Raw genomic sequence first — 14464 nt, forward strand, 5'->3', positions numbered from 1 at the left:
TACAGAAAATGTAACATTATTGGCTAAGTACAGGGCAATAGAATGTAACATTCTTGGCTAAGTACAGGGCAATAGAATGTAACATTCTTGGCTATATAGGAATAATATATGTATAATGATTATTTACAAATGATCATATTCGTAAATATTTTTTTCCTACAGGCTGTGGAACTTTTAGAATGAAATAACATTTTGATAATTGATGGCTAAAGTGGTCGTTTAGATATCAAAAGTAAACAAACGAATTTATTGTAACTTTTATCAATCTACTAGTTTAATTGATTTCGTCTTATTTCTTGCAAGAAACAATGCATAAATGATATTCTATTCAAACTTATATTGAACCCATGGAAATCATATTTTCATTGGAAGCCGCATAAGCTGGTACATAACTATGATATACTGTACAAGCTAAAATAAGACATTGTGTAATTACTAGAACGTTCGGAAAGCAATTTGTTATCACATCTATTTAAATGGATTTTTCCTCTAAATATCAATAAGTTACAATGATAATTGATTTATGTTGACATTGTAATGTTATGCCCCACTTCTTGTCAAGAGAAACGATTTTTATAATTGACGCGCCGGAATTCTGTAGAGGAAATTAGATATAATAACTCGTTGTTGTTAAGAAAAATACCATAGAAAAGTCGTTCCGTTTTTACTGAATAATTGGTAGCTCTCTCTATAAAAATTATAGTCAGTTTCCTCACCAACCCTCAAAATCGTACAATTCATCAACAAAAATTCAACGTCATGAGAGTTACATTTACCTTGGCTACGACATATGTATGTATGTATGTATGTGTGTGTGTGTGTGTGTGTGTGTGTGTGTGTGTGTGTGTGTGTGTGTGTGTGTGTGTGTGTGTGTTGGTGTTGGTGGTGGTGTGAGTGGGGGTGGGTGGGAGGGGTGTGTGTGTGCGTGCGTGCGTGCGTGGTGGGAGGGGGTGAGTGGGATGGGGTGGTGTGTGTGTTTGTATGTGTGTGTGTGTGTGTGTGTGTGTGTGTGTGTGCGCGTGGTGGTGGAGGGTGAGTGGGGTGTGTGTGTGTGTGTGTGTGTGTGTGAGGGTGTGTGTGTGTGTTTGTATGTGTGTGTGTTGCTGAGACATTGCTAAATTTCCATACGCACGTTATTGCTTGTAAGAGAAAGAAACTCTGAAGTTGTCCTAGATTTCGTCCATCTTATGCCACTGATGTCGGTTACTATACAAACAAAGAACAAGACTGCCATGTAATGACTCGATAATGTGGAAATTATACGTTCTCTGTGACGGAAAACAAATACTTCCGTTGTTGTATGGCTTCTGTATTGTTAGTGATCGATGTTCCTTGTTTCTTGTGTGATAATGATAAAATACATTTATAACATTCAAAAGTCACTCATTGTTAACAATCCCTGTCGGAACACAGCCTTTAACATAATCGAATTCTCTTAGACTATCTTAGTGACCGTTCAATAACAACGACGAAAAAAATAGAATTTTATTCAAAATAGAAACTCCGTGGAACTATGCCAATAGGAACACGGGCCATATTTACATAGAGACCCTGGAAAAGTCAAATAAGACCAGGCCCCACTTGTATAAAACATCTCAACTTGAGATTTCCTCAAGTCGAGATTTTCCTCAGCTGATATTTCCTCGAAAACGGCTTGTATAAAATTTTCTCAGGGAACAGGAGGAAGTCATCGGCTATGATGTCCTGAAATTCCTTAAGGAATTTTCATTCAAGATATTTTCAAGGAGATATTTGCTGAGGAAAATATGGGCTTGGGGAAATCTTAAATTGAGATATTTTATACAAGTAGGGCCAGGTGTTCTGGCAGGGTGAGCTATTTCATCTTTATCGACCACACCCGTCGTGAAAATCATCTTAATCAATCTCAGAAGTAATATTACATATACGTTCTAGTTAAAACGGAACCAACAAACAAACTAACGAGTATCAAACACATCCAACATCATATCGCACAAATCTTTGTGAGGTCATTATGACGACCGTATTACTTTAACGCATCTCTTGAAACCCTGTGTTGTAATTTTCTGTCAGTAACCGACTCTGGTGGGTATATACAATGAATATGGTTAATACATTTCTTGTTATTAAAGGCAAGACGTCATTAATATATTTGATAGTGAAATTGAAGGACTTCGCAAGATCTTTGTAACCTATTTTGATATTTTCGATAAATTGGAAACGCCATCCTGATATCAGTGGCTCAGAGAAAACAAATTGTATCGTCGGTGTCACTTCCAGCTGTATTGTCTGTCGTTTATAGCTGTGTATTTCATTTTACTTTCCAACACCACAGTCTTTTCGAGAAGCATAGCAAGGTGTCGCCTATCAGATGACATATACAACACAAAGTCAGCTGAGGATTCCTTGAGAAGTCGTCGTCATGTTCTCTTTAACAAATATCATATTATGATATATACATGTTGACGTACTTCGTTTTGTTTGTTAATGTAATGTCCATTGCGACATCATGGGTGTTGTCGGTGAATCTGAAGTCACTAACCCTTCCGGAACGTCTTGTTCTCCTTACATCTTAATCTGTAATCACAAGAGTAAAACATCTCATCACGATTACTTGCGTGCATAAAAAACATGTAAACTGTTTGTATTCTGTTCTACCATTTACAAGTGTAAACGCTATCGTGCAACGTGAATATTGCAGAAGGTTCTGCCATAAAGAATATTGTGATTATAACCCTTCCGTTTACATTCATGTCTAATCGACCAACACTGTGTTGTTTTACAGAATGAGACATCCCACTTAAAGGACCGAACGGCACAATGTACTACCGTAATGGAGAAAGGTCGGACACGTGTCCACGAGTATTACAGAAGCGATCTCAGTCAGCACGTGAAACCTACCACCCGTCAATCACAGACCTCAGCGAGCAGGCACTTAGGCTCTCTAACGGCTTCGGCTCAGGTAAACATTGCAAAGGTTCAATGAATCCTGTGTTACGTTGTATGAATATGACCGTGTATCTGGTCAGTTTGACCCCAATTAGACCCATACCCTGTATACTATATGCCAATATGCTATTTAGTACACCTGTCGACGGCTTAGGCTGACATGCTCGTAGAAAACCCAGGTATAGCCATGCTGTCATGTTGTACCGTAGAACAAGTTTATATAGAATAAACCAGTTCTGTTATATATTATATATTATTATATTATAGTTGTGTCTTTTACACGTGTTCAATTGTCTGATGTAGGTGACCGTGTAGTCATTGAGACATCACACTCTAATCTTTTACTGGATGTGTTATAAAACGAAGGTGACCGTGTAGTCATCGAAACGTCACACTCTAATCTTCTACTGGTTGTGTTATAAGATGAAGGTGACCGTGTAGTCATCGAAACGTCACACTCTAATCTTCTACTGGTTGTGTTATAAGATGAAGGTGACCGTGTAGTCATCACTACGTCACAATCTAATCTTTTACTGGTTGTGTTATAAGATGAAGGTGACTGTGTAATCATCGAAACATCACACTCTAATCTTCTACTGGTTGAGTTATAAGATGAAGGTGACTGTGTAATCATCGAAACATCACACTCTAATTTTCTACTGGTTGTGTTATAAGATGAAGGTGACTGTGTAGTCATCGAAACGTCACACTCTAATCTTCTACTGGTTGTGCTATCAGATGAAGGTGACTGTGTAATCATCGAAACATCACACTCAATTTTTTTACTGGTTGTGGTATAAGATGAAGGTGACTGTGTAATCATCGAAACATCGCACTCTAATCTTCTACTGATTGTGTTATAAGATGAAGGTGACCGTGTAGTCATCGAAACATCACACTCTAATCTTCTACTGGTTGTGTTATAAGAACTTCCATTCTATTGCAATTACCAATCTGAAGAAAATGTTCTAAGACATGGACTTTTGTTCTAGTAGATTTCAGGAGTAAGATTCATGCACGAACTTTGATCCTACTCAAAACAATATCATAAAAATTTAATCATTTTACCAACTTCTTATCAAGTATTTTAATCATATAAAATAATTTAGTATATAAAATGAGTAGGTGGCACGATCATATAATAAAATAAATACATTTTGTACCAGTTCAATTTGGGAATATTATAAACCATCAATGTGACTTACAATAAAATCGAATAATTTTGATTTATTATTGAATTTGAGTTTATTTTTTTTCAGATGAAGAGACAAGTATTTACCCTTTAACTAATGGGCACTTCGGCGACAAGCCAGTTAGACTGGATCTGACGAATGAAGATTTAAGCTCGAGAGGAGATGATATCACTAATGGGAAAGTCTCGGACATAAATGGTGGGAATCACGTGAACGACAGGTCATCATCTCGACCACCTAGTATTCGTATACAATGTATGAGGCTCCCGAAGGTTCCCGATGGTAGTTACAGAGAAAGGGTTTGTTTGTCCGCCAATAATCGGTATAAGATCGGTGCCTATTACCGACGCCCGCGCAGTGTTGAAATAGGGCGACTCTCGTCAGCTCGATCGCCTCGTTCTATTCCGAGTGGATGTTCAGACTCTGACATGGAAAATAACAACTTTGTACCACCAAATTTTATAATAAGAAACTCATGTTCGACTTCTCCAAATAATGTCAAGTCGGTCTCCAACTCAAAGTAAGTATTGTACAATGTCACTTATCGTTTTGGATGATGGTGACACGATGTGTACATGAAATAATTCGTAAAATTTGCAAATGAATCGAATGTCACGACTTTATAGTTGCCAAGTGTTACTGTATAATTTAGACTTTATTTAACGATTTTGATTTGTTGTCAGGAAAAACATGGATGACAATCAACAGCGACCACAAAACAAGGGGAGACAACTAGGAACTCAAATGTCTGACGGTTGTGAAGAAAAAGTCAATGGATTTCACCAACATCTGGTTAATAAACATCCCCTCCTGAAACAAAGAATATCTCGTTGGTTGACAAACGGTTTCAAAATTCAAAGCTTAAGATCAAAGAGTGTTCGAAATTTACCGGGTGATCGCCGACCGTCTTCCGAACGGCATTCATGGAGCCGAGGATCTCGAAGGAAGTTTTCGGAACACAATCTAGTTGAAGAAATGAGGAAAATAAAATTGCGTCAGCAGAACATTACAAATGATGTCGAACCTTGTGATCAAAATGACTGGGCATTGACATCATCATTAACAATCACAAACCTGTCTAGGGAACCAAGTATTAGTTCACAAAGAACCATTTCTCTCACAAACTCACATGAATGAAATAGCATTTAATATTTATTTGGCAAACGGGAACCCTTAGCGGTCTCCTTCCGTCCATTTTCAAAATGTGTTTGTAAGTTGTGAGATATTTTTATAGATAAGTAACGCTATAAATCAGCCATTAAGACCACCAATATACTGACAATTTGGTTAAACAATATACTACAACGATAAGCATACTGACGGACACGTGACCAAAGTACTACAATGATAAACATACTGACGAACACGTGACCAAAGTACTACAATGATAAACATACTGACGAACACGTGACCAAAGTACTACAATGATAAACATACTGACGAACACGTGACCAAAGTACTACAATGATAGACATACTGACGAACACGTGACCAAAGTACTACAATGATAGACATACTGACGAACACGTGACCAAAGTACTACAATGATAAACATACTGACGAACACGTGACCAAAGTACTACAATGATAAACATACTGACGAACACGTGACCAAAGTACTACAATAATGAACAAACTGACGAACACGTGACCAAAGTACTACAATGATAGACATACTGACGGACACGTGACCAAAGTACTACAATGATAGACATACTGACGAACACGTGACCAAAGTACTACAATGATAGACATACTGACGGACACGTGACCAAAGTACTACAATGATAAACATACTGACGGACACGTGACCAAAGTACTCCAATGATAAACATACTGACAGACACGTGACCAAAGTACTACAATGATAAACATACTGACGGACACGTGACTAAAGTACCACTAAAATGCCAAAATGGCGGTCACATAACTAAGGCAACATGTAGGTGGTTTTTCTGACATTCACACAACATTCATGTCATGAAGATGCTTCATTCACGAGGACAGTCATATTGACGGTCACGTGATGAAGATATCTCATTAGATGGACAAAGTCATGGACAAGTAACCAAAGTATGAGATAGATAACCTTACTTACACTTATGTAATCAAGGTATCAAGGTTACACTGTAGAATACATAACACGATGATTTTGTGTTGTTAAATATACGCACTCCACACTTGTACTAGTGTTTTCGATGATTGAAACTGTCCTGGTTTAACCGAAACCTTGGTGCAAAAACGAAATCTGCTAAATTTAGTAAAAGGTATTCTGTATCAATGTTAAAGGTGTCTGTTTTCTCTACGTTATTCCGTTCTCGAAAATAGCCGAACTAGTTAGCCAAGAGAATATCATTATTTATAGTATCATATGTATGAGGTTTACAGTTGTATCGTAACAGCCTCAAAAAATATGATAATGTACCTGTTTTTACCGACAGTGGATAACTTACAAAGTCTTAACAGATACTACATCTATGATAACGAATCATTGAAGACATCAACATCAAATGTGCAGATTTTATCATCGTTATACATGTTGTGCTTAATTTGGTAGCTTAGTGCTTTAGCTATGTAATCTCCCACATTTATCACTTTATCTTCACAACAAGTTTAAGTCTGATTCGATTCCAGCTGTGTTTTGAAAAAAAATGTCAAGCCACTATTTCCCTATTTTGCTGAATGTCCATACATATGCTTTATAAAAGGTAGTCCTACTGTTTTCGGTATTGTTTTCTCTCTGCTAGCTAGTTTTAGATTGGAACACCAGGATTGATATCACCAATTTACAATAAACTTCATCATTTACCAGCCAGGTTGGTAAGTTTGATACGATAAATATGTTTAATTGTTTTCCAATAAGGTTAGCTAGCAAGTGTTTCAATATAGCGACGGCTTCTCTTGTCTTAATGTCATTTACTAAAATGAAATAAGATATTCTGAACTTCTACCATCAAATAATGAATCTGTCTATGTTGAGCTTTTAGTTGGTTTTTACAAAATTAACGTCGTAAGAACCGCCACACAAATACACCGAAACTAGTAACCCTGAATTGACGATTCTATGAATATCCTGTCAAAACTTAATTGTCATTGTGTACCTTCAATGCTATCCTTGGACCTACACGAGACACTGAATACACTATGGTGAGGCGCTGTTTCACCTACAAACGTTATTGTTGCTTTCCGACTTGTTATATGTCAGCGTATTAAGTAATGTGAAGCATTGCCGTTTATTTGTGTAATATTTAATTTATCAATATTCTGTATACATTTTTAGTCAATATGTATATATAGAAATTTTATTTGGTACATTATCGAGAAGTGGGATGTAATTTATGTGTAATCCGTCCTCGTGGTGATGATACAATGTCACTTAAACCACGGATATCGTGTATTGTTTGTATCACACACATAGCGATGACTTTCTTTACAAAGCAGTATTGGTTAAGTACATATCACATGAATGAAGTCATGGATATATTCTTTACAGATCAACTACACAAACGTGTCCTTGTGATGGCAGGCATGACGACGACAGTTTCTGTACAAAATACAATATTTATGTATCCTCGAAATTAAACAAAAATAAAATCATTCGTCGTGTTCGATATTTGTGTTCCCTTTTGTCCTACAATACAATTAGATAGTTTGGAATGTCAGATTTAGGATACGTCTTCAGTGAGAAAAAAACTCACCAAGAACATCTGTATTTATAACCAGTTTGAGTTGTCTCCCTTCATTTGTATTTATTTTCATTCAGTATACATTTAACTACTCATATTTATTCATAACAGTTTGGTAAAAGTTGTATATGATTGTTATGACACCCATGTAACAGATTGGTGTATGAGGTGATGTTATATACCATGATTTGTCGTCATGGAAACTTAATGACGTTATAACTCGGACAATAAATCTAGGACTTAAATGGCTTCAGTATGGAGTTTTCTTCCTTCATCGGAAATAGCTGATATCGCCATCAATATCTAAAGATATATTACAAACAAAACGATTTTTATTCATTTTTTTATCAATTTAATCATACAAGACATGCATACAATAAATTCAGATTAAAACTGAGTTGATGAAAGATTCTATGCCCTGCTAAATACAATTAATGGATTTTATGTGTAATTTGAATGTATTTCATTTAGTATGCTGTGAGCATACTTGATTTGGCACAATCAAATTTTAGCACAATACCAATTTTTAACAATAAAATACAATAATAAATTAGCAATATTTTTTACTTGAAACTGAAACATGAAAATCATATCTTATCGCAATATCTTTATCCCAAAAAGCGCCGAAATAAGATAACCGCGAAATCATGTGGGTTTACAGTATGTCGCGGTCTTGCAAATCATAACTTATCGCAATATCTTTAGCCTGAACAGCGCTGAAATAAGATAACCGCGAAACTATGTGGGTTTACAGTATGTCGCGGTCTTGCAAATCATAACTTATCGCAATATCTTTATCCCAAAAAGCGCCGAAATAAGATAACCGCGAAATCATGTGGGTTTACAGTATGTCGCGGTCTTGCAAAGACTTCGCGGTATATAAAAATGGGAGTACGACCAAAATGCAATATTCAATTGAACGCTTGTACCAATCAAGTCAACGATTGGGGAAACGTTAAATATGTAACCGTTTCTAAACATTTTCATGTTAACAGTATGAATGTTTGTGTCATGAACGTTCCGTTTTCTGAACAGTATTGACTTTTTTTTATTAAGAACGGTCAATACATTGTGTGCAGTGGACGAAACCTATAATAAACATGGCCTAATGCTTATCACAGCCACTTTAAGTTGTATACATACCGGAATAGATTTTGTCTCATTGCTATAGGATCTAAATTATTCAACACATTTTTTTTCACACAAACTATCGTACCACTTTTTAGAAGTCCAGCCTTACTGCCTGACATATTGCCTTGCGTTGCACTAAGAATCCATCAAGTTGTCAGATTAATTATTCATACGAGATATAAACCAGGCAGAACTGGCCCACTGACCTAAACAAAGGACGCTGGGGTCTACCGCCGGGTACGCGACCTTCCAATCCCAATGGGCTGTAGGATCAATCCCCAAGTGTTCCCACGACTTAAATATAACTACAGTTTACATTGGTAGATTCTGTCAATTTTGATGAGACATACGATTGCAATAAAACCCATCACCCATCCTCATTAGGATTAAACATTTAGATAAAAAGAATTTGTGTGTACTGTGGAATAATGAACGGACGACATTAATCTGTCAATACTAGCATGTTGGTACATACAAAGGGACCAACAGGGCCGACTTACAACTCCTCTCTATAATTATCACTATTATTTACTTCCTATGTCTTATCCCTGCTGTCCAAGCTGTCTACATGTCGATGTTAATTCAGACCAAGTAGAACCATTTCCGTGACAGATGTTGATAGCTGACAGGGAACAACAAGATCTCGGTGGAATAGTGTTTGCTGTCACTTGCAGTTGCTGTTGCTGCTACTACCACCACTATGGTTTTGAGAACGTCACATCTCGTGTATCTGCGCCTGCTGAAATATTTGATAGAACCCTCCTTCCTCCTGTTTTAGGACCAGCGAGTAAACGTTTCAATGTTTATAATCTTTCCCTTGAGTCTTAGTTAGAATTGCGATTTCCATCCCGATTATTGTCTTGGGAAAGCATAGATACAGACATAGTTCCGTCTAAGAAATTTATATATCTGGATATAGATTCTCACACACTACATCAGACAGTGTGTGTTATTAACTGATGAGAGGAAATACTAACAAAAAGGCATGTCTCAAGCCATATAGCTACTGGAGACACCAGGCAGTCAGCAAACATCACAGAAAACAAAACAACCGGGACAAATGTACCATAAAACAAACCAAATAACAACAACAGAGAAACAACAAGAAATACTGGCATGTTAAAAATCTCAATACCAATAATAAGAAACTTTCAAAGCAAAACGACATCACCATCTGGAACACACTGAGCATCAAAACAAACCGACATCACCATCTGGAACACACTGAGCATCAAAACAAACCGACATCACCATCTGGAACACAGGAGCATCAAAACAAACCGACATCACCATCTGGAACACACAGAGCATCAACACAAACCGACATCACCATCTGGAACACAGGAGCATCAAAACATACCGACATCACCATCTGGAACACACAGAGCATCAACACAAACCGACATCACCATCACGAACACACAGAGCATCAACACAAACCGACATCACCATCTGGAACACACAGAGCATCAACACAAACCGACATCACCATCACGAACACACAGCGCATCAACGCAAACCGACATCACCATCTGGAACACACAGAGCATCAAAACAAACCGACATCACCATCTGGAACACACTGAGCATCAAAATACACCGACATCACCATCTGGAACACACAGAGCATCAACATAAACCGACATCATCATCTGGAACACAGGAGCATCAAAACAAACCGACATCACCATCACGAACACACAGAGCATCAAAACAAACCGACATCACCATCTGGAACACACTGAGCATCAAAACACACCGACATCACCATCTGGAACACACAGAGCATCAACACAAACCGACATCATCATCTGGAACACAGGAGCATCAAAACAAACCGACATCACCATCTGGAACACACAGAGCGTCAAAACACACCGACATCACCATCTGGAACACAGGAGCATCAAAACAAACCGACATCACCATCTGGAACACACAGAGCATCAACACAAACCGACATCACCATCACGAACACACAGAGCATCAACACAAACCGACATCACCATCTGGAACACAGGAGCATCAAAACATACCGACATCACCATCTGGAACACACTGAGCATCAAAACAAACCGACATCACCATTACGAACACACAGAGCATCAACACAAACCGACATCACCATCACGAACACACAGAGCGTCAAAACACACCGACATCACCATCTGGAACACACAGAGCATCAAAACAAATCGACATCACCATCACGAACACACAGAGCATCAAAACAAACCGACATCATCATCTGGAACACACAGAGCATCAAAACAAACTGACATCACCATCTGGAACACACTGAGCATCAAAACAAACCGACATCACCATCTGGAACACACTGAGCATCAAAACAAACCGACATCACCATCTGGAACACACAGAGTATCAGAACACACCGACATCACAATCTGGAACACACAGAGTATCAACACACAGTCAAAATAAGGAACACACTGGGTATCAAAACAAATCAAAACCAAACGGAACATTCAAACCAAAACAAATTAAATACCAACAACAGGAACACACGGGAACAGAAAGACAGACGAACATCAACGAATGAAAACCAATCAAACCAAAGACTGAATACACTAGGACAAAATATGAATAATGACCTGCAATGGTCGTTTAAAAAGTTCAAGAAGGTTAAGATTCATTTTCGCTAGACAAGGGTAACCCTTCGCTAATGAAGATGAGTCAGATCATATTTTCCGGAACGTTTAAGTAACAACAAACTGGAGGACAAAGAAGACGTTGTGTATTTATAGGATTGAACAATACCGTACAATTACCAGATACACAGTCATGTACATCACTTGTTATTCTAATCTCTGGATTTCGATAACTACACGATCGCCTTCATCAGACAAAAAAACTGTGATACTTTGCTCTATGTTCAACGTAGTTTTACTTGGCTATGTTTTAGACGTTTAGACTCTATGTTGGACATTGTGATGTTTGACTCTACTGCAGAGGTTGTGTTGTTTGGCTCTACTGTGGAGGCTGTGATGTTTGACTCTACAGTGGAGGTTGTGATGTTTGGCTCTACTGCAGAGGTTGTGATGTTTGACTCTATGTTGGACATTGTAATATTTGCCTCTACTGTGAAGGTTGTGATGTTTGTCTCTACTGTGGAGGTTGTGATGTTTGACTCTACTGCGGATGTTGTGTTGTTTGACTCTATGTTGGACATTGTAATATTTGCCTCTACCGTGAAGGTTGTGATGTTTGTCTCTACTGTGGAGGTTGTGTTGTTTGACTCTATGTTGGACATTGTCATATTTGACTCTACTGCGGAGGTTGTGATATTTGACTCTACTGCGGAGTTTGTGATATTTGACTCTACTGAGGAGTTTGTAATATTTGACTCTACTGCGGAGGTTGTGTTGTTTGACTCTTTGTTGGACATTGTGATGTTTGACTCTACTGCGGAGGTTGTGTTGTTTGACTCTATGTTGGACATTGGTTGTCTATAGGTTGTGTTTTGTTTGTCATACTCTACTGCGCAGGTTGTAATATTTGCCTCTACTTTGAAGGTTGTGTTGTTTGGCTCTACTGTGGAGGTTGTGATGTTTGTCTCAACTGTGGAGGTTGTGTTGTTTGACTCTATGTTGGACATTGTCATATTTGACTCTACTGCGGAGTTTGTGATGTTTGACTCTACTGCGGAGGTTGTAATATTTGACTCTACTGCGGAGGTTGTGATGTTTGACTCTTTGTTTGACATTGTGATGTTTGACTCTACTGCGGAGGTTGTGTTGTTTGGCTCTACTGTGGAGGTTGTGATGTTTGCCTCTACTGTGGAGGTTGTGTTGTTTGACTCTATGATGGACATTGTCATATTTGACTCTACTGTGGAGGCTGTGATGTTTGCCTCTACTGCGGAGTTTGTGATGTTTGACTCTACAGTGGAGGTTGTGATATTTTCACTACTGCGCAGGTTGTAATATTTGCCTCTACTTTGAAGGTTGTGATGTTTGTCTCTACTGCGGAGGTTGTGTTGTTTGACTCTACTGCGGAGGTTGTGATGTTTGACTCTATGTTGGACATTGTAATATTTGCCTCTACTGCGGAGGTTGTGTTGTTTGACTCTACTGCGGAGGCTGTGATGTTTGACTCTATGTTTGACATTGTAATATTTGTAATATTTGACTCTATTGCGGAGGTTGTGATGTTTGACTCTACTGCGGAGTTTGGACTGCGGAGGTTGTAATATTTGACTCTACTGCGGAGGTTGTGATGTTTGTCTCTACTGTGGAGGTTGTGTTGTTTGACTCTATGTTGGACATTGTCATATTTGACTCTACTGCGGAGGTTGTGATATTTGACTCTACTGCGGAGTTTGTGATGTTTGACTCTACTGCGGAGTTTGTGATGTTTGACTCTACTGCGGAGTTTGTGATGTTTGACTCTACTGCGGAGGTTGTGTTGTTTGACTCTATGTTGGACATTGTAATATTTGCCTCTACCGTGAAGGTTGTGATGTTTGTCTCTACTGTGGAGGTTGTGTTGTTTGACTCTATGTTGGATATTGTCATATTTGACTCTACTGCGGAGTTTGTGATATTTGACTCTACTGCGGAGTTTGTGATGTTTGACTCTACTGCGGAAGTTGTGATGTTTGACTCTTTGTTTGACATTGTGATGTTTGCCTCTACTGCGGAGGTTGTGATGTTTGACTCTTTGTTGGACATTGTGATGTTTGACTCTACTGCGGATGTTGTGTTGTTTGACTCTACTGTGGAGGTTGTGTCGGAGTTTGTGATATTTGACTCTACTGCGGAGGTTGTAATATTTGACTCTACTGCGGAGGTTGTGTTGTTTGACTCTATGTTGGACATTGTCATATTTGACTCTATTGCGGAGGTTGTGATGTTTGACTCTACTGCGGATGTTTGACTCTACTGCGGAGAGGTTTGTGTGATGTTTGACTCTACTACAGGTTGTGTGGAGGCTGTGATATTTTCTCTACTGCGCAGGTTGAAATATTTGCCTCTACTGAAGGTTGAAGGTCTCTGTGTTGTTTGGCTCTACTGTGGAGGTTGTGATGTTTGACTCTATGGAGGTTGTGACATTTTGACTAAGGTTGTAATATTTGACGGAGGTTGTGATGTTTGACTCTACTGCGGAGGTTGTGTTGTTTGGCTCTACTGTGGAGGCTGTGATGTTTGACTCTACTGCGGAGGTTGTGATGTTTGACTCTACTGCGGAGGTTGTGTTGTTTGACTCTATGTTGGACATTGTAATATTTGCCTCTACTGCGGAGGTTGTAATATTTGACTCTACTGCGGAGGTTGTGTTGTTTGACTCTACTGCGGAGGCTGTGATGTTTGACTCTACTGCGGAGGTTGTGTTGTTTGACTCTACTGCGGAGGTTATGATATTTGACTCCATGTTGAACATTGTAATATTTTACTCTACTGCGGAGGTTGTGATGTTTGACTCTACTGTGCAGTTTGTGATATTTGGCTCTATGGTAGACATTGTGATGTTTTGCTATATGTTGGACATTGTGTTGTTTGGTTC

The 14464-nt window shown here is 38.4% G+C and overlaps 1 protein-coding gene across 1 annotated transcript; it reads left to right on the top strand.

Annotated features, from left to right (window-relative positions):
• Nucleotides 1-2799: 2799 nt before the first annotated feature.
• LOC132554411 (uncharacterized) lies at nt 2800-5258 on the top strand. Its single transcript, XM_060218729.1, has 3 exons — nt 2800-2941; nt 4188-4641; nt 4805-5258. Exons 1-3 carry the CDS (start codon nt 2800-2802, stop codon nt 5256-5258), a joined length of 1050 nt encoding a protein of 349 aa, XP_060074712.1.
• The last annotated feature ends 9206 nt before the right edge of the window (nt 5259-14464 follow it).

This window comes from Ylistrum balloti, unplaced genomic scaffold (genome assembly GCF_031769215.1).
Source record: "Ylistrum balloti isolate Yb309-2 unplaced genomic scaffold, AGI_CSIRO_Ybal_v1 Utg369640, whole genome shotgun sequence".
NCBI lineage: Eukaryota > Metazoa > Mollusca > Bivalvia > Pectinida > Pectinidae > Ylistrum > Ylistrum balloti.